This window comes from Schistocerca nitens, chromosome 3 (assembly GCF_023898315.1).
Source record: "Schistocerca nitens isolate TAMUIC-IGC-003100 chromosome 3, iqSchNite1.1, whole genome shotgun sequence".
Lineage (NCBI taxonomy): Eukaryota > Metazoa > Arthropoda > Insecta > Orthoptera > Acrididae > Schistocerca > Schistocerca nitens.
The window spans coordinates 551,354,593-551,376,530 of record NC_064616.1 but is presented as its reverse complement, the minus strand read 5'-3'; the positions used below and the strand labels follow the sequence as shown (position 1 = coordinate 551,376,530).

Here is a 21,938-nt window from a genome sequence, read left to right as displayed (position 1 = left end):
AGAATTGCAGCGTGTAATATGACGGTGTATAACGTACCTATGTTGGTGTGTGTGAAACAACGTGTTGTAATGTAGTTTCGAATTCGAAGTGTTCGTCTACAGATGGAGAACCCTCTATTGCAGCATGACAATGTCAGACCACACGAGTGCTGTGACATCCGCAACAACACCGATCATCCTCCACTGACTTCCGACTTGGCCCAATCCGATTTTTATCTGTTTCCAAAATTCAAAGAATACCTCAGAGGACTTCAAATTGATAGTGATGAAGCAGTGAAAGGTGAAGTGAGTTCGTGGCTCCGTCAAAAAAAAAACCAACGTTTTACGATGACCGTATCAACGAATTGGTCTCTCGTTGGGAGAAATGTGTTCGTCGGCAGGGTGACTATATTGAGAAATAAGTATGTCGACACGAAGAATAAAGTTGTAGGGCGTTAACGCAGTTTGTTTTATTTAAAAAGCTTTAAGAGTTTTCGTACAAAAATTTCGGAGGCATTACTTTTCAACACGCCCTCGTACTTAATATTAAGTATGTGGTTTTAATTTCACGATCGCGAGGTGTCCTGTATGAGAAAAAATCATCACTAGTTACTACTGCTGCATTACATTCGACTTGAAGAACTCTTAAAAGCCTTAAGTAGATGATAACATGGCAAAAAGGATGTTGTCAATCACTCACTTGCACTCTCACGCATGAGCCGTTTTTATTGTTGTCTGTGATTGTAGCAGGTGCGTATCGCGTATATCTGCTCCTGCACATACATTATTTTCGTGCACATGCACAGTGCAGAATGCTCATGTTCTCGGCGTTATGCAGAATGTATTGTCATATAAAAAGACCTGATTAGGAATTTATCGCTACAACAATGTGATTCACCTAAAACTTATACCACAAATGTTGCGCAAATGGAAAGTGTAGGTGATGTGAGGATTTCACAGAATGAATTGGTAGTCTGGGGCTCATATTTTTAGCCAACCAACGGATTGTAATAATAATTAGGAAGTGCACTTTTTGTGAAAACATACACTTTTATAAATGGAACGATGGCTGTTGACCTTAACTAATCACAAGTAGGGTAAATCAGAATATCAGAGGTGTTTGTTGCAGGGTTCTAGTGCGAGTCGTTTACGAGGTATTATATTTTGAAAAGATCCCACACTGACACTTTACCTGTGGTAGAACACACTAAAGACAACACATGTGCGTACAATATTTATTTGGATTCTGACCAGTAACGAGACGGTTGACAATCGCAGGTTGTGTTCAAAATGACCACTTCACCGACAATACACGCTTCCAATTTGGTATGGAGCTACTGCTACACACGTGCTAGCACTTCAGCGGAGATGGACAAGCACGCTGCAGTAATACGTCATTGCGTATCATAGGGTGTAGTTGGAATGTCCTTGTAGATAGCGTATTCCAACTTTCCCCAAAACAAAAAGTCTATACTCGTCAAATCCGGGGTAAGGGTCGGCCTGGTACAGGTACACTGTATCCAACCCACCGATTTGGAAACAATTCATGAAGACATGCTGGAGTAATTCGTGCACTGTGGGGTAGACAGCTATCATGTTGCACAGGTTCCTCCTAGTCTGCAAAGGAACTTCTTTGGCATCCGTGGAAGGTGGTCTGTTAGGAGGTTGCGATACTTATGCGCGTTCAGTATCCTGTCCATGAAACACGGACCTATGAGTTGATGGTTCACTACCCCACACCACACGTTTACACTCTATGGACGCCGACGGTCCACCTGAAGAAGCCAACCGGGATTGTGAACAGACAAATAGTGCACGTTTCGGCGGTTTACCTAGCCATAATCGGTAAATGTTGCTTCATCACTAAACAAGATACATGATACATCAGAAGTATCCTGTCTTGCTACCCTGAACAGAAGGTACTACGATTCTCATAATCGTTTCCATGCACCTCTTGATGGAGAGAGACACGATACGTATGGAACCTATATCGATGGAGAATCCGTAGGATACTTGCCTGACACATGCCACTTCCTCGTGCGATTGCGCGGGAGATAATGGGCGGATCAACTGCAACAGCAGCAAGTACATTAATTTCCCCCTCTTCTGTCGACACTTGTTTCCTTCTGTTGCGTTGTATAGATGTTATACTACCACTTTCACGTAACTGGTCGAAGAGGTTGATAAATAATTGCCGACATCGTTGACATCTGTTGGGATAGCTTGCAACATACACCGTGCAAGAACGAAATGCATTCTTGCTACACTCTCCATACATCAGGAGCATGTCGGCTTTTTCTCACTCACGACCTGCTGGTAGGACTGTCACACACTAACTGACTAGCAAGTCGCAATGCGCTCAAGAAATACACAAGCATACTGTAATCAAAGATAATAATATTCTACCTATCAACTACGCAAGTGGAATTGCACAAACAAATGTTGGGTGGAAACTTTTCAAAATACGACATCTTGTAAACAAGTCGCACTAGAATCGTGTAACGAAAACCACTGATATTCTAATTTACCCTACTCGTAGTCTGTTAATGTCAATAGGCGTTATTACATTTAAAAAAGTGTATATTTGTACAAAAAATAAAGTTTCTATTATTGGAATCTGTTTGTTGGCTAAAAATGTGAGCTCTTGACTACCAGTTCATTCTATATAAACCGTTCATCGACAGTACTTTTCATTTCCGCAGTATTTGCGGTGCCGGTTTCAGCATGTATAATACTCAGAATGTATTGCTAGTAGCTTTAAACCACGAGAGAGGTGCCATAATGCAACAAGGTAGGAAGTGTGCCATTGCAGGACTTACGTCTCGGCGCAGACGGGCAGCTGTTCTGGGTCAGCGTTGACGCGGCGCTCGATGAGACGAGGACAGGGGCGGCCCAAGCCGTGGCCTAACCGCACCACCTCCCGCCGACGCACCTGTATCTCCGGCGTTGTAACCTGCAGCATGCAAAACACTCAGTTATCTCTGGTTTCTAGTAAAAAACGCCTCCCCAGTTAGTTTGGCTAATCTCAAGAGAGTCATTTAGTGAAAGGTAATGCTTTCTCCGAGTAAGCTGCATATTAGAACAAGTGGAACAAATGGCTCTGAGCACTATGGGACTCAACATCTAAGGTCATCAGTCCCCTAGGACTTAGAACTACTTAAACCTAAGGACATCACACACATCCATGCCCGAGGCAGGATTCGAACCTGCGACCGTATCAGTCTCGCGGTTCCGGACTGAAGCGCCTAGAACCACAAGACCACCGCGGCCGGCCAAGTGGAACAGTTTTTGGTGTGGAACGAGGTTGGGATACATGATAACGACATTTTATATTGCGCAATAACGTAAATCAAGTGTCAACTTTAACAGTGGAGGAGTTACGTTTTTACAACGTCTTGAAGCAATCCTCTTGTGTGTGTTTCGTACGAATATACAGGCTGATTCGGAAGTAACTGTACAAATTTCTTGGGTGTAATGTATGCATCGAAATAAGAGCAAAATTTGAAATAAAGTTTTGTCTGAAACTGATTTACTTCCGAGTTATGATGCATCATGTCATTTGTGGTAGGCATTACATCATGGAACAGTACAGGTCTTTTGCGTGTAGTGTCCGTTTGTCTCGTATATTGACTGATGTTGCTTTGTACACCCCTCTACACAGCTGGGTAGAGTCTGGCACAAAATATTCATGTGTACTTGACTTCGGTGTAGTCCATTGTACTCTATGGTGCTGTCGTTTGCAGCGACACCAGACGTACAGTCATTCTGTCGTTAGTTCATAGACTGCAGTCATTGTATACGGTACGATGGAGTAATCAAACGGTGAATACGCGGATATGTGCCTCCTTTAAGGCGCATGTTTCCAAACAGAAGAGTACCAAAGCACCAGACTTTCGCAGCTGTGGAGAGACGTTTAAGGAAATATGGCATTCGTGGTGCGCCACGGTTAGGTCGGCCTGAACTGGATGGAATGGGTGTTGAGAACATTCTGGAAATGGTAGACGAAGATCCGACCACAAGTATCCACCATATAAGTGCGATTGAAGGGGAAGCTCAATTAACTCTATGGTGGCTGTTTCAGAAACAGCAGTTTCACCCGTTTCACCTGCAGACGGTACAGAAGCTGACATCTGTAGACTAACCTAATCGTAGAATTTCTGTCAGTGGTTACTCGAATGCCATGCTGCTAATCCTCTGTTTGGTCGCCGGATACTGTTTGCGAGTGAGAGTCTCTTTACCCATACGGGTATCGTGAATCGTGAACGTTCATAACATGACGTGTGGGCTTGTGAGAATCCTTGCGTAACAGTGAATATTTGGCGTGGTATAGTGGATAGTCAGTTACTCGGACTGCATGCAGATTCACAGATTCGGACTGGCAGAGTGTATAGACAGTTTATGGAACATGAATTGGGAGGTCTGTTTCATGATGTCCCACTCGCTACAGGACCCAGAGTACGGTTTATGCACGACGGCGCCCCCGCACATTTTAGTCGGGAGGCAAGAGAGTATCTCAGTGTTGCTTATCCCAGTAGATAGGTCGTGCGGGACCAGTTGCTTGGCCTGCCAGATCTTTGGATCGTAAGCCCCTGGACGTCTAGCTTTGGGGTGTCTCAAGGAGTTCATGTATGGTGTTGCAGTTGATAACGTTTCACAAATACAGTAGCAAACTGGAAACGGCTGTGCAACTATACAGAATGAGATGAACGGAGCCTGCAACATTCCTACAGCGGAAAGACGTCGAGCACGTCACCGTCTTTGGCTACATGGACTTCATTTTGAACATGTTCTGGAGTCAATGTACAGTACGTAGGTGTACTGAATTTCGGGTCCCTTCGTGTCGTTGCCTACTGAGAAGAACTAATTTTTGGTTGTTTATGTTGCATTTGGGATTCATGTTGTCAATTCCCTCCAGCACTACTTCAGATATTAGTCGAGTCCATTCCATGTCGTGTTGTGGCATTTCTGCGTGCTCGCGGGGGCCCTACGCGATATTAGGCAGGTGTAGCAGTTTCTTTGGCTCGCCAGTGTATATATTTCCAGAGGTCTTTCCAATTCTCAAATATCTATGATGTATATATGCAGACTGAAAGTAAGGGCAGGATTCGAACGGGTGAATCCTGCTTACCTGACATATGCACTAACCACTACGCTACCCTGGCGCAGTGACTATGCGGAACTGTACGGACTACCCCAGCATGCCTCCCTTCTGCTTGTTGATTAGTGAATGCGTAAAACAGTAACAGGTTAATACTGGAATTATGGACCAAGTGGATAGGAAAATAATTGAGAAGAAATTTAGATTGTAAAGAAATATATCATCTCTCATCAGATCACAGCACCTCCCCATAAAGGTACTTTGACGATGGGAAAACTGGGTAATAACACAAATCGTTAAGAAAATTCTCCTTCTTAACTAGATTTTGAACTGTATGACTTTCACCTATGATTGTGGTTAAGGGAAATTGTCGATGGGAAAAGCTTTAGAAGGAAGGGAGTAGTTAAGGTGTAACATCCCGTCGACGACGGGTCGTACTAGACGGAGCTGAGGCTCGAATTGGGAAAGGATGGACAAGGAATTGGCCGTGTCCCTTCAAAGAAAGCATCCTAACATTCTGCTTAGGTGATCCAGGAAAACCATGGGAGAACTAATGTGAAATGCCGACCGGAGATTTAAACCGCCATCCTTCCGAATGCCAAGCAAGTATCTTGTCACTTTGTCATCTCAATCGCTGAAGACGTGTAGAGTAATTTTGGTAGACGTTGTTTGTATTTTTCAAACCTTAGCGTACTTTGGACATGTAAAACACAATATGATGCGAAATTTTGTGCTCGATCTCGTACTAGCGATAAATAAGATATTTTAAGTTGCTAGTTGACGTAGTGGTAAAGACATTTTGACATCAATTTGGCAAAAGTGTGATCGAGATTCGGCCATCTCGAATTATCTCTTACATGATTTCCGTAAATACGTTCATGCGAAAGCGGTAATGGTCTTGCAATGGTACAATGACAGTTGTTTCGCCATCCATTCCCCAATAGACGTATTACTTAACTTTAATGACACTGTAATATGGTTTTTATTTGAGCAGCCCATTTACAGAATGAGGACCTAATTATGCAGTATTCAATTATGTGATTTACTCTTTGAACATAGTGTATTCAAATCATTCATAAATTTTAATTATTACTATTTAATTACATACGTCCACTTCAGTGTGACAATTCCACCGGCTGCTAAAGGGGAATACATACAGAGTGCAATTCCTTCTTTTCCTGACGGATCATTTATTTTGGGTCACAGTTAATTTTTTTATGGTTTCCAGTTTACGGATAACGTTGCATACTATATTTATATTATTTAAGAACTTGAAACTTTATTGCAGTAAATTACTGTTATATAAAATTGTTACCCATTCCATATTTTGTAGGTTGTTAAATGGTTACAACTTTTGACGTTAACAGGCAGACTTCTACTCGTCTGTGCTAGTGTATGGTGTAGTGGACGCACGACTTCAACATTCATAGTCAATGGGCACGCCGGGCAGCACACGCTTTTTGCAAGCGGCTCATGCAAGACACAGCAGAGTTTCATATCAATTCTATCAGTTATGTCCGATAGTCATTTCACCAGAGCCCACGAGCAGTCTTCTGCTGAGTCTCATGAAAGATTAGACAATCTTCTCTCCTGGTTTTAGGGAACATCTGATACGCCATGTCTTTCATTCTGTTTCCAGCTGACGTTTCTAGTCCCACCAATACGGTATTTGTTAAAACAAACTAACGAGGTAGATGACTTGCATCATCCCACTCCACAGTGGTCTGTAAAACATCCTTCTCTAAAAGAGTCGTACAGTGAAAATTTATTTCGCCGAAATATTTTTCCCAAGATAAAGAAATGTCAACATTGTCTCTTAGTCCAGATCATGCATTTTTTAAATCTTCTGACAACCTGTAGTTTTACTGAATTGTTTAAAATTTTCATGCATCATATTTGCTGACTGGACTTTCTTATTTACTGGATTCGACGAGGATGTATGCTATCACGGCGTCGGCCCGCTTGTTCATCACGAAGGATCAAATCCTAATGTTGATTTCAACGTCACCAGACATACAATATGTTAAAGAGAACCATTAATGTACCTATAGAGTCAAAACACACACTTGAAATTGTGGTGGTACTGTTCAACAGCAGCTTACGGCTGACATGTACCTGTCCATACGGTCATACTCAGAAGAACGTTTTCAGCGATAGTATGTTAGTATACGTTTTGCTCAGTTATATTCAAGAATAATCCAGTTTCTTCCTCAGTGAATTACCTCTTAAGATGCTGATAAATAGCATGCCAACACGATATTAAAAACTGCAAAAAAGTATGGTTACTGAAACTGATAAATGTGATTGTCAACCTTGTGTTAATATATCAGTATCTCATAAAAGTTATCTCCACTGTACAGTCGTGTCGCTATACAGGGTAAGTCAGGAGGAAATGTAGATGTTGTGTAGGGTGATACTATTACTCATTCTGAACAAAAAACTTCATAAGGACATATGCCATATTCCGAACGGTTTCGAGATCGAACACTTTTAACATCACTTTTGTACGTTTTTCTTGAATAACTCTAAAACCACACCCTCCATCGAAAACGCATCCCAGTACGAAATAAAAGTACATTACATATCCCACAAAAAATGTTCTACTCAACTTTTCTCTAGGACTAATAGTTTGCACGAAGAGAGCGCCAGAATATTGAAAATCTCGCGCGACGCGCATGTGTTGTAGCTTAGGTAGTTTTATAGACCAGTCTGAGGTAGCTTTCCAACTTGACAGGCCAAAGTGTCCTGTATCAAATTGTTCGTCTCAACTTCATATACACTACTGTAGTACGTTGTAAGTAATGCCATTCATTGAATAATACAGAAATGCGTTCTATCTACGAAACCATACGGAATAGTGCATATATCCATACGAAGTTTTTTGTTTAGGATCACAAATACTATTATATCCTAAAGCATGTACCTTTCATACTGAATCACCCTGTTTATGCTTACAGGCAAGCAGCACAAAGACACTGACAATTCTTTGAGATCGTCTTTGAATCTTAGCATCTTCTGCCACTCTACTCTCTTTAGAGTTAGGAGGTTCAGATTGTACGCGGAGAAAATTATATTACGCTGACCACCATTAATTAACAATTACTGCCTGTTCTAGTGTTCAGTTTGAAATTACAAGAAAGGAGAAAAACATAATGACAATGTGGTTCTATTGAACTTAATATTTAAAATTTTCTGGAGAATAATTATGAACACAAAGGAGTATTTCACGGATGAATAGGTTTTGCCTCTCGTTTACTGTTTGCTACACATGTTTTCCTCTGGTCTCCAAATAATTTGAGAGCGTTACATTTACAGAGAGGACTAGTTCCAATTAGCAGACGAAATGAGATTTGCTTTACCCCACACGGAGCAAGCGTTTTATATACTCAAATATGGTTCGCACTGCAGGCTTTGATAAATAACTTCAGCCAGTAATTTACTTTCGTTTCTGGACTGTCGTATCTGTCTGCCAAGACTAACATATAAAATTTAAAAAAATCATGAAGCTAAAAATTTTCTGATAGTGAAATTTCCAAATGTAAGTCGCATGCCTCAAGATATTGAGGCATCATCATTTCTTTGACTAGCATATACAAGGGTCGCATTTAACATGAACATGATTGATTGATAATTATGTTTCCCTATCTGCAGAGGTACTGAAGCAATGATCTTTTTTAAAAGTCGTTCGAAGAATTATTTTTGTTGCTTTTTCGTGGCTCCTGAAAATAGCAATGGTCCACATCGATACATTACTTTCCGATGGGTGAGATGATATGTGTTGAAAAATCAGGCTTGCTTTTAGGTAAAAGTGAAATGTAATGCGGCCAAAACAATTTAGTATCAGTATTGTTGCCATGTAAACATCGCATAATTGATCTCTAACTCTTCTGCGGTGCAGATTTCAGCTTCATACTGTCCATTTACCGATATTTTGCAGCTTTTTGTGCAAAACGATTAACTGAAAAACATCCCTTTTATCAAAAAGTGCTACAGAGCCTTGTTTATAGTAGAACGGCTATTAAAGAAATGTTGTAACCACATTTAGGTAGACTGAGAGAGTTGCAAGAATCAATTACACAGCAAAATGTACTTTGCCTCCTATATATTGACTTACAGAAAACGTAGATCTGATGTTTCCTGTCGTTTTTGAAATAGTAGAAATGTCCACGTTACGTGAGTCAACCAAATCCCATATTTGCATTTTTGACGTTCATTTCTGTCGTTGATGGCTGCCGTCATAAACACACCATGCAGTGATGAAACAGTCTGCTAAGTTACGATAATACCACAATTTGTATATGTGCATATCGGTATCCCATGAATTTCGTCATTTCATTGTATAGCGGAAAGTGGCAACACTTAATGCACCCAGGAAAATTGTCGAACACTATTGTTTTGGTGGTTCAGATGTTCAAATGGTTCAAATGACTCTGAGCACTAAGGGACTTGACTTCTGAGGTCATCAGTCCCCTAGAACTTAGAACTACTTAAGCCCAACTAACCAAATGACATCACACACATCCATGTCCGAGGCGGGATTCGAACCTGCGAACGTAGCGGTCGCGCCGTTCCAGACTGTAGCGCCTAGAACCGCTCGGCCACTCCGGCCGGCGGCTCAGATGTTACTGAGTGGGGAAGGATAATGTTGAATGGGCATACTTATCTGCAACTATTCAACACCGTACCCTCACCGGTCATCGTTATTATGACACTATAGTCCTTTCCCATGAGCGTCTTTTCAGAGGTGAATTCGCCCCTGACTTCTTTTTATGAATGGCAATATGCGATCGCATTGAACAGTGCAGGTGGAGGAGTTCTTGGAAAGAGAGGATATTCGGACGATGGACCGGTATGCCCGTTCCCCGACTTAAATCCTATCGAGCATCTGTGGGATGCGGTTGCGAGACGTATTGCAGCCCGTCCACATGCACCAACGAGCATCCAGCAGTTGTTACCCGCGCTGGTTGGCAATGGAACGCCCCAGCACAGCAACCTTGTGAGCCGCAAGGGAGCATGTTGTAGACGATGCATTGCCGTCCGTGATGATCTCACAGTCTCTGAAAATCGTGTCCTCCCGTTTGTAAGGTCCAGGGAAATATCATGAACATCGGTGACTTCAGCGAAATAATTGTCTTTGGATAAAACTGTCATTTCTATTCGTCTCATTGTGTAATTCTTTCAGTTACCTTCTGTGCTATACCGTAACCGTTCTTTCTGTGTATGGTCCAAGTTTCATCGAGTTGTGCTACTTAGCCGTGACACATCATGCGATAGTTACTTTCGTCCTTAATTTTTGCACACCAGCGTAGCTTTTACAACGTCAGCAGCTAATTTCTTTAAGATTTTTACTCCATGAAGAAAGAGAATACATTAAGGCTGGAATCAAATTTTCGTGTGTTCGTTGGAATCAGTGCGGAACATGAACAACGTGCACCTGCCACAGTTAGTACACACATATTTCTGCACAAAGATAGCACAGTGAGGAAACGTAGTAAATGATATCGTTTATCCGATTTTCAAAATCCACAAAATATAATGAACATTTTCCCCCGTAAGTGTGGAAAATAACAGGAAACAGCATAGACAAAAAGAATATTATACTTTGACTCGCATGAATACAAAGATTTCTAATTTGTTGAGCTAAATTTGGTTACAGGCATGACCAATGTATTTAGAAAAGTTAAACAGTCACGATGATTTTAATCACTCCTCAACGTCTGGTATCATTCACTGAAGTGAACGCATTCCAGATACTAATCTCCTTGGTGGCCTTCTTAATAACAATCACATCAAATGAATTGCTGATTCCTCTTCAGTGTTGATGGGATTACAACAATGTACATCTCAGAAGATTCTTTTCCCCCTAGGGAGCTTCTATACGGAAATTTAGAGTATTTTTCTATTTTCACTCTGATTTTTCGTTTTACAAGCATGTCAACTGAAATTCATGGAAGATAAGTATTATCAAGTTTACGGTCTTCCCCTCTAGGGAAGGCACCATGCACGGCCAACCGATTCGGATCGTATTTGGCAGATCACTTGTGTACAACCTAAAAGGAAAGACTAAGATAATTTGCACAACGGCCTCCCTCTATCCCTCCATCCTTCACTCTCGTTTTTGAGAAAATTATCCGAGAAGTTCATGATACAGGGCCGACTTAAAATTGACGGGATCGATAGATAATTGAAAACTGAGCATTTTTAATAATCATATACATGGGCAACTAAAACATTTTATCCAGAAATCGATGAAAGAAGCTGTTACGACTTCCATTTATGTAGCCATGACGTCCAATGAAACCGCTGCTTGCGTTGCGACCAAGGCATCCGGTTATGGAGCAGTGAACCTGTGTCCACCTCCCAAATACACTCTGCAATTTTTTCATTTGTATTTTTTTCGCAGTGAAATTTTAGGAACAGGAGGGTAAATAAGGTAAGTAAATCAATAACAAGTAACAAGGTAGGCAAATAAAATTTCTCAGGCACCTTGTATACAAATAAAAAGAAAACTACAGAATACACCTGAGAACAGAACTCAAGTTTTCAACTCCCCAACCACATGCGAAAACTCTAGACACATTGGTCGAAATGTAGAAAGACCGAAGACTTACATATGAATTACTCTTTCGGTTCATATTCCTGTCTCAGCCAAATATTGTTCACTTTACTTTAGTAGATCGATATATTCAATATTCCTTAAGATTACTCTCGTAATAAGAACTTTCAATAAATGTAAGATAATTTGGAGTTTACCCTTCCGCCACCATCGACGCAGCCATCCTGCAGCTTGGTCCACGAAGACCATTGGTTCACAACGCAGTCCTCTGCCACGACGCACGGCTGAACGGTGCGCGGCACCTTCCTGCGGCTCCTTCCTTCCAGACAGAGGCTGAAACACGACCACAACGTTTCCGTAATCATACCGATTACCTCCAAGATTCTGTCTAAAAGACCATCAACTTAATTTTCAAAATTTATCAACCATATTATTATACATAGAGGTGACAAAAGTCATAGGATAGCGATGGCACATACACAGTTGGCGGTAGTATCGCGTACACAAGGTACAGAAGGGTATTGCATTGGCGGAGCTCTCACTTGTACTCAGCTGATTCACGTGGAAAGGTTTCCGACGTGATTATGGCCCCACGACGGGAATTAACAGAGTTTGAACATGGAATGGCAATTGCAGCTAGACGCATCGGACATTCCATGTCGGAAATCGTTAAGTAATTCAGTATTCCGATTCCACAGTGTTATGAGTGTGACGAGGATACAAAATTTCAGGCATTATCATCACAGACAACGCAGTGACTGAAGGCATTCACTTAACGACCATGAGCAGCGCCGTTTGCGTAGACTTGTCAGTGCTTACAGAGAAACAACACTGTGTTAAATAACCGGAGAAATGAATGTGTGACGTACGACTAACGTATCCGTTAGGACAGTGCGGCAAGATTTGGCGTTAGTGGGCTATGGCGGCAGACGACAGACGCGAGTGCCTTTGTTAATGGCACGACATCGCCTGCAAAGCACCTCCTGGGCTCGTGGCCATATCGGTTGGACCAAAGGTGACCGTAAAACCGTGGCCTGATCAGTTGAGTCCCGATTTCGGTTGGTCAGAGCTGATAGTAGGGTTCGAGTGTGGCGCAGAGTTCAACAAGCCGTGGACCCAAGGTGTCAACAAGGTACTGCGTAGGCTGGTGGCGGTCCATGGTGTGGGCTGTATTTACATGGAATGGACTGGGTCCTCTGATCCAACTGGACAAATCCCTGATTGTGAATGGCTATGTTCGGCTATTTGGAGAGCATTAATGGACTTCATGCTCTCAAACATCGACGAAATTTTTATGATGACATTTTTCCATGTTACCAGGCCACGAATCAACGCCATTGATTTGAAGAACAATCTGGACAATTCGAACGAATGATTTGGCCACCCTTATCGGCCGACAATGTTCCCATCGAACACTTATGGGACATAATTGAGAAGTCATTTCGTATACAAAATCCTGCCCTGACAACACTTCCGCAATTATGGATGGGCATAGAGGCAAACGGCTCAGTATTTCTGCAGGGGACTTCCAAGGACTTGTTGAGTCCATGCCACGTCCAGCTGCTACTCTACGCTGGGCAGGTCTGACACGATACTGAGAGGTATCTGATGACTTTTGTCAGCTCACTATAGTATGTCATTATCTGATCAAAAGTATCTGGACATCCCTATGTAATGCGGAATTGACTACTCGATGCCACAAGAATCGGACTCGTCGACTGCGCTACAGACCCATTATCTTACCTTCCTGCCAATCCTTTCCAGATAATCAGATCCCTCCCTGAAAGTGTCCCCAGTAGAATTGAAGTCATTACAAAGGTGAAAAATGGTTCAAATGGCTCTGAGCACTATGGGACTCAACTGCTGAGGTCATTAGTCCCCTAGAACTTAGAACTAGTTAAACCTAACTAACCTAAGGACATCACAAACATCCATGCCCGAGGCAGGATTGGAACCTGCGACCGTAGCGGTCTTGCGGTTCCAGACTGCAGCGTACAAAGGTGAAGGGTCGACACATCCCACATTAACGATCACTGACAGATGTGCAGGCACTTTCGATTGGATATTTTATGTATTTGTCATGGTTCATATTGAGTGTACCAATTTTCCCGAAAATCTTCGACGAGTCCTACGAGGGCTATTCGAAGGGTAAGGTCCGATGGATCGTGAAATGGAAACCATTGTGAAAATCCGACGAATCTTTGCATAGATGTATTGGACAGTGTCTCTAGTATGCCTGACGATCGTGTGCCTTCGCTCTTTACAGATATGAGCACACACTGATCACGTAAAGATGCCTAGAAAATAGTGAGGACGCCCCTGCAGCGTTTTCGATGGCACGTGTATGATCACCCACTTTACACGCCGAACTTGGCTTTCTCTGATTTTATACCTCTGCTCACGTGAAGCGCTGGCTATTAGGTGCAGATGCGTACAGAGAGTTCGCAGAAAACACGGGCGGCTGCCTTCTACGACGAGGGTATTGGAAAATTGGTACTATGTTACAGCAAACGTCTCTGTCGGAGCGGTGACTATAGGTGGAACTGTTGCAAATAAAACATTTTTAGTTTTCGCCTTAATTTCCCATTTCGAGACTGATGAGACCCTGATGTACTGCAGATGGGGAAAGTTGGAATTGTTTGCAAAGGGACCGGTATTCCATCAGTGACTTGGTGAGTGCAAGCGAAACGTTGTTAGATTTGTGTCTTTGCGTAAACAGCTTTCATACTCTTGCTGGTAAAACTGTTCTATATTAGGTCCAGAATAATTCTGAGCAAATTTTCAAACTTTGGGCTGTCAGTGTCTTGTTTCTGTCCATAACATAAGCCATAATTTCGGAAAGATGTTATTTCCCCCTTTCAATAAGACACTACTTATCATAGCAACATGGTGATTTTTATGCTGGTGATGGCGAAGCTAAGTGCATGGTCACCGACAGTGAGGGTTGAGTGGTGGAAGAGGGAGGGGTGATGTGGCCCCACAGCGGAATTACATTACAAAAGTGTACCAAATAATTCAACGATAGCGGAAGAGAGCACCCGTCTCTAGAAAAGTGAAAGAAATAGATGAAAATACTCGGAATTTAAAGTGCGACATAGTGACACTACAAGGATTCAAGCCAAAGGTATTATGTTCTGTTTAGTGATCCAAACACGTTCGGATCAATGTAGAACAGAACTGATAACAAGAAAAATTAGAAAGGAAAATCTAATACATAAATATAAGACCCATCACTCCAAGTTTAAAAGGGGTATTCTAGGATTTAACAGTAATAACAACATACCTAGGAAAAGTAAAAAGAGAGTAATGTTATGAACATCATAAATCACAATAATGTGGAAAAATATGACTTATTTCCAGTTTGGGTATACTTTCATACATACTTGGGCAATATGAATACAGGGGGCTATCAGGAGGATATTTTACATGTAGAAGGTAATGACAATAGTACTTTGCTAAATTAGTTTGAAAAGGACGACAGTTCTATCAATTTCGAGACCACAGTGGTTGATTGATTTCAGAACGATTTAATTGTACGACACAATCATATATATTTCTAACGAAATTACTGGTCTCGGTCGACATCGGACATCCGCAGATCGTAAGACACGGGCCGCGGTGTAGTGCTACCACTGCCGAAACCACGTTGTTACACCGGTAATTTCAACAGAAATGTATGTATTTGTCCAGATAATTTAATTATTCTAATTGTTTTGCTGCTAAGAGTAACTAACTCAATTTCATTACCTACTTTCCTCATAAAAATCATACACTTCGGAATATGGAAGTCGATTGTTAATAAGATGGTTAATGAAATTGACTATGTGTTTAGAAATGTATTTTTCTTCTCCTTACTCGTGTAGCTGTACTGGATTGTAAGTGACGAAACTGTGATTCAGATTACTAACTCGGAAAGAGAATCAATTAGAACTAAGAAATACTGAACGAACGTGAAATATTAAAAAATAAAAAAAATAAAATAAATTGTGCTCTGATATCAACTAAGAAGACATAGCACACCAAAAGAATTAGAATAAGAAACAGAAAACAGTCAAAGATTCGGTAGAAGCAACAAGAAGAAATGATTTGACGATGAATGAAGTCTAAATGCAGAGGATATACGCAACAAGACAAGTAGAAACGTGTAGATTTTATAAATAATTAGAGTCATTTATCCGCTAACATGTCTACCTCCATAGATGAGTGGTTGGCGCGGTGAAATACCACGCGCGGGGCCCGGGTTCGATTCCCGGCCTGGCCACAGATTTTCTCTGCCCGAGGATTGGGTGTTGTACCGTCTTCATCATTGTTTCAGCCTCATTCGCCGAAGTGGAGCAATTCGAAGCAGGACTCATCACTGAAGATAATTCTACTCCAGTCAATGATTTCCATGCCCCGATGGCCAGTGAGCCGTGTCTCGAGACGTGCCGGCCAGCAGTGGTATACCAACCTGACAATCACGGTCTGACAACCAGGAGAGCTGGTCCGGGGTGCCATTTCATTTCATAGCACGACCCCTTTGGTTGTCATACGCAACATCCTTACAGCACAGAGGTACGTCGACGATATTCTATGGTTAGCCATCCTGGGCTTTAATTTCAGCGAGATCATGTCCTGCTACACACAACGACAGTTTCTACTGCTTGTTTCGTGCTTGCCAAACCCCACCTTGGCCAGCAATGAAGCTGAATCTCTCCCCAGTTGAGAACATAAGGAGCGTTATTTACAAGTACCTCTGACCAGCTTGCATTGAGACAATCTAATGTCTTTCATCATTTGGCACGATATCCGTCAGGAGGACATCCACATCTCTGTTCATCAATGCCAATCCGAATAGCTGCTTGCATAAGGGCCAGAGGTGGACCAACCCGTTACTGACTTGCTTAATTTTTGAAGCTCTTTCTCTTGAATAATTCATCCAGTTTTTCTGAAATTGTAGTCAGTTGTTATCTGTACATGTATGTCACATCTATCGATTTCCGCCCCATTGGGGTAATTCCTTTGTGCTGTGCGTTTTGTTTTTCCTTAGAGTGTATTTACCGATGCTGAGTATTTGTTTGGGCTAAATTCTAACAACTGTATCTCTGCAAATACTAAAAATTGAAATTTATTATGTGGAATTAGTCTATACTACCACCTTGTAACACATGTAATATTCATCCTGAAACAGGAGAGCTATTAACTAGGACATGAGAAAACTAAAAAGCGGCAGAGAATCAAAAAACAGGAGTAATACGTTCTATGCATAAGAAAATTATTATAAAGGCAATCTCAGTAATCTGTACGTCGTATTTTAAAGAATGCTAAATGAAATGATAAGAAATGCACTGAAAATATCATGCTATCCACCAAACTGAAGATCCTCGCATCACCTGTTTCTTCTTAGGCAAATAACAGTCATTTTATGGAAATGATGTAGATCTTCACTTCCTATTTGCTGATTTCGCACAGAAATTTGATAGTTTTGACAGGCGTACGATGAATACAGACGTAAAAGAACTGACACCTTTGACAAAAATATTAATACAGCTGAGAAAGTAAGAAAACTGTGGGTGATTAATAGAATGATCAAGAGCCTTAACTATACAATTGGTGTGACAGGGTAATGATCCCTCCTCAGAGCTGGTTAACATAACACTGTCTAGTCTCATACAGAAAATGAACAAAAAAGACACGGTTATGATCCAGTCTAGTCAGAAATATCCATACGCAGATGGTATCAGCATTACGGTAAGAGATAAAAATATATTAAATAAATAATTGGTGTAATGGTGGAAGTAGAAACAATAACGTATGTCACTGTAAATGAAAACAAGACAAAGAAAGTAAGGTCCAGTTTTAAAATCGGAAAATCACTACACGACCTGCAGTCAATTAATAGATATTTCAAAATTATCAAGCACATCATTTAAATGGGACCTGGATAAACTGAAAGAACCAGAGGTTGTAGAGAGTTTCAGGGAGAGAATAAGGGAACAATTGACAGGAATGGGGGAAAGAAATACAGTAGAAGAAGAATGGGTAGCTCTGAGGGATGAAGTAGTGAAGGCAGCAGAGGATCAAGTAGGTAAAGAGACGAGGGCTAATGGAAATCCTTGGGTAACAGAAGAAATATTGAATTTAATTGATGAAAGGAGAAAATATAAAAATGCAGTAAATGAAGCAGGCAAAAGGGAATACAAACGTCTCAAAAATGAGATCGACAGAAAGTGCAAAATGGCTAAGCAGGGATGGCTAGAGGACAAATGTAAGGATGTAGAGGCTTGTCTCACGAGGGGTAAGATAGATACTGCCTACAGGAAAATTAAAGAGACCTTTGGAGAGAAGAGAACCACTTGTATGAATATCAAGAGCTCAGATGGCAACCCAGTTCTAAGCAAAGAAGGGAAGGCAGAAAGGTGGAAGGAGTATATAGAGGGTTTATACAAGGGCGATGTACTTGAGGACAGTATTATGGAAATGGAAGAGGATGTAGATGAAGATGAAATGGGAGATAAGATACTGCGTGAAGAGTTTGACAGAGCACTGAAAGACCTGAGTCGAAACAAGGCCCCGGGAGTAGACAACATTCCATTAGAACTACTGATGGCCTTGGGAGAGCCAGTCATGACAAAACTCTACCATCTGGTGAGCAAGATGTATGAGACAGGCGAAATACCCACAGACTTCAAGAAGAATATAATAATTCCAATACCAAAGAAAGCAGGTGTTGACAGATGTGAAAATTACTGAACTATCAGTTTAATAAGTCACAGCTGCAAAATACTAACGCGAATTTTTTACAGGCGAATGGAAAAAGTGGTAGAAGCGGACCTCGGGGAAGATCAGTTTGGATTCCGTAGAAATGTTGGAACACGTGAGGCAATACTAACCTTACGACTTATCTTAGAAGAAAGATTAAGAAAAGGCAAACCTACGTTTCTAGCATTTGTAGACTTAGAGAAAGCTTTTGACAACGTTAAATGGAATACTCTCTTTCAAATTCTGAAGGTGGCGGGGATAAAATACAGGTAGCGAAAGGCTATTTACAATTTGTACAGAAACCAGATGGCAGTTATAAGAGTCGAGGGGCATGAAAGGGAAGCAGTGGTTGGGAAAGGAGTGAGACAGGGTTGTAGCCTCTCCCTGATGTTATTCAATCTGTATATTGAGCAAGCAGTAAAGGAAACAAAAGAAAAATTCGGAGTAGGTATTAAAATTCATCGAGAAGAAGTAAAAACTTTGAGGTTCGCCGATGACATTGTAATTCTGTCAGAGACAGCAAAGGACTTGGAAGAGCAGTTGAACGGAATGGACAGTGCCTTGAAAGGAGGATATAAGATGAACATCAACAAAAGCAAAACGAGGATAATGGAATGTAGTCAAATTAAATCGGATGATTCTGAGGGGATTAGATTAGGAAATGAGACACTTAAAGTAATAAAGGAGTTTTGCTATTTAGGGAGTAAAATAACTGATGATGGTCGAAGTAGAGAGGATATAAAATGTAGACTGGCAATGGCAAGGAAATCGTTTCTGAAGAAGAGAAATTTGTTAACATCGAGTATAGATTTAAGTGTCAGGAAGTCGTTTCTGAAAGTATTTGTATGGAGTGTAGCCATGTATGGAAGTGAAACATGGACGATAACCAGTTTGGACAAGAAGAGAATAGAAGCTTTCGAAATGTGGTGCTACAGAAGAATGCTGAAGATAAGGTGGGTAGATCACGTAACTAATGAGGAGGTATTGAATAGGATTGGGGAGAAGAGAAGTTTGTGGCACAACTTGACTAGAAGAAGGGATCGGTTGGTAGGACATGTTTTGAGGCATCAAGGGATCACAAATTTAGCATTGGAGGGCAGCGTGGAGGGTAAAAATCGTAGAGGGAGACCAAGAGATGAACACACTAAGCAGATTCTGAAGGATGTAGGTTGCAGTAGGTACTGGGAGATGAAGAAGCTTGCACAGGATAGAGCAGCATGGAGAGCTGCATCAAACCAGTCTCACGACTGAAGACCACAACAACAACAACAATCATTTAAACAGGTTTCTCTATACTGGATGACGATAATATGACACATTGTTGTACGTATAGGATACAAGCGGGAAATTGATTTTGTTTTGCAAACTTACAGGTATTATAAGAACAACAAAATTAAAACTATCATATTTCTCTGTGTGATCGGTTGTTATTTGTCGATCAGAACTGTGGAACACGTCAGAAGCTGATACAAAAAACCTAACAGCATTACTATGAGAAAATACTGCAAATAATAGGCCAGTGAGGGAGGCAGAGGGTTGGAGAATGAGACATAATATTGAATTATGGGAAAATGTAGCTAAATTTATCAAATTCCAAAGAAAGTGTAGGTTACTGTATCTGAAGTTGAATTTATGTAATAAGATGCCAGAGATAATGACGAAAGAAAAAATACTCCACTGGGTCTTCTCAAATTTATCAAATTCCAAAGAAAGTGTAGGTTACTGTATCTGAAGTTGAATTTAGGTAATAAGATGCCAGAGACAATGACGAAAGAAAAAATACTCCACTAGGTCGAAGAGAAGACCCACAGGAAGATGGATGGATTATGCATTGGCTGACGTTGATTGAAGAGAAAAAGCTTAGAGGAAGAATTATCTCTGCTCGATCGATTCTAGGGAAATCACGCGTGCAAATACGCATACGGCCACGTTCACACCCAACGCACACCCACCCATCACCTGTCCGTATCACCCGTCACACTCACTCAATCACGCACGCACGCACGCACTCATGCACACATTCACACACACATATGCACAAACACACACACACACACACAAACACACACACACAGATGCACACGCACACTCACACACACATACACGAACACGCAACCGCACGCACACGCGCACGTGCGCACGCACGCTCGCACGCACGCACCACAAGAAATTACAAAAACAAAGTGGAAATGGCCGACAAACGCATACTCTCGTACATGAAATTATACATGTACGTTGACAAACAAAGTTAAAAGCAATAAAATTTGCTATCAAACAAAAGCTCAATGTTATGTCAACATTATTTATTTGCTCTAAAGTAACATGTACTCAGAATTAGAGTTTACTTTGTAGTACGGAGTGCTTTGAAATGAACTTTCCTCCTTCCTCACTGATTAAAACCGTCTACACTGACGCAGAAATTTGCCTTTGTCAGGCCACGCTCTGCTGACTGAGCAGTCTGGGACCCACCTCAAAGCTTACTGTGCCGCTACCTCACTTCTGCCGAGGCTCTCCTACTCTAAAGGTCGGGCTCGATTCCGGGTCCGGAACACAGCTTCAATCTGACGTAAGTTTCAAAGCCTATCCAGCCACTCAGAAATATGCTCGAAATGTTCTCTCTCACTGCGAAAAGTACATACGTCACTTGCAAAGTTAGAAAAACATGCACTACATGCCAGTTTTATCTTTACTAGAATAATTTTTCTATAAAAGCGAAAGCTTGTCTGCTATCAGATACTGTCTCCAGTATGTCGTACTAAATAAGAGAAACTGGGGTTCTGAACACGTTGCTTCCGCATCTGCCTCCCAAGAAAAACGATACGTAGCTGGCAATAATTCCTCATACTCGTACATATTTCTCTTCATGAGTCGCGTCTCCGTAGATAAAACGACGAACGTCTCGATTCGATTGTTGTTCCTGCTGCAGCATACCATCATTTCACAATGCCAGTTACTTGCTTTCATTGACACCTGATTATTTACCTTTTTTTTTATAAGTGAGGTATTTGAAGACGTCACATTTTGTCCCTAATGGCTGCACTAGCTGTAGCGTCAGTCCGTTCTTGCTCTCGCTATCTCGCACAGTTTTGCACCAATAAAAATCATACTTCATTACGGTGTCTTTGGTAGTGGAAGAGTATGTCTCACTACTTTTGATACTTATATTTAATTTCTGGAATACAAGCTTTTGGCAGTGTGGAATGGAATACATTCTTTGAAATTCTGAAAGTAGCAGTTATAAAATACACAAATAAAATTTAGAGAAACCAGACTATACTTATGAGAGTCGAAGAATATGAAACAGAAACAGTAGTTGAATAGGTAGTGATACAGGGTTATAACATACTGCCGATGTTATTCAGTCTTTGAAGGAAACCACGGAGAAATTTGGAAAGAGAATTAGAGGTCAGGGAGAAGAAATAAAAACTGAAGTCTGCCGATGACACTGTAGTTTTGTCAGAGACCACAAATGACTCAGAAGAGCAGAGAAATGGAATAGATAGTGTCTTCAAAAGAGGTTCTAGGAATATCATCAACAAAAGTAAAACAAGATTAACGGAATGT

The 21,938-nt window shown here is 41.2% G+C and overlaps 1 protein-coding gene across 4 annotated transcripts in view; it reads right to left on the bottom strand.

The window, feature by feature from the left end:
* LOC126248455 (thrombospondin type-1 domain-containing protein 7A-like) overlaps window positions 1-21,938 on the bottom strand; it is a 1,193,762-nt gene that overhangs the window by 502,146 nt on the left and 669,678 nt on the right. For all 4 annotated transcript variants that reach the window (XM_049949448.1, XM_049949449.1, XM_049949450.1 and 1 more), the window contains 2 exons: window positions 11,831-11,966; window positions 2,799-2,932 (listed from right to left, as the gene is read on the bottom strand). In XM_049949448.1, the coding sequence (XP_049805405.1) occupies window positions 2,799-2,932; window positions 11,831-11,966 (270 nt within the window). The remainder of the gene's footprint in view (window positions 1-2,798; window positions 2,933-11,830; window positions 11,967-21,938) is intronic.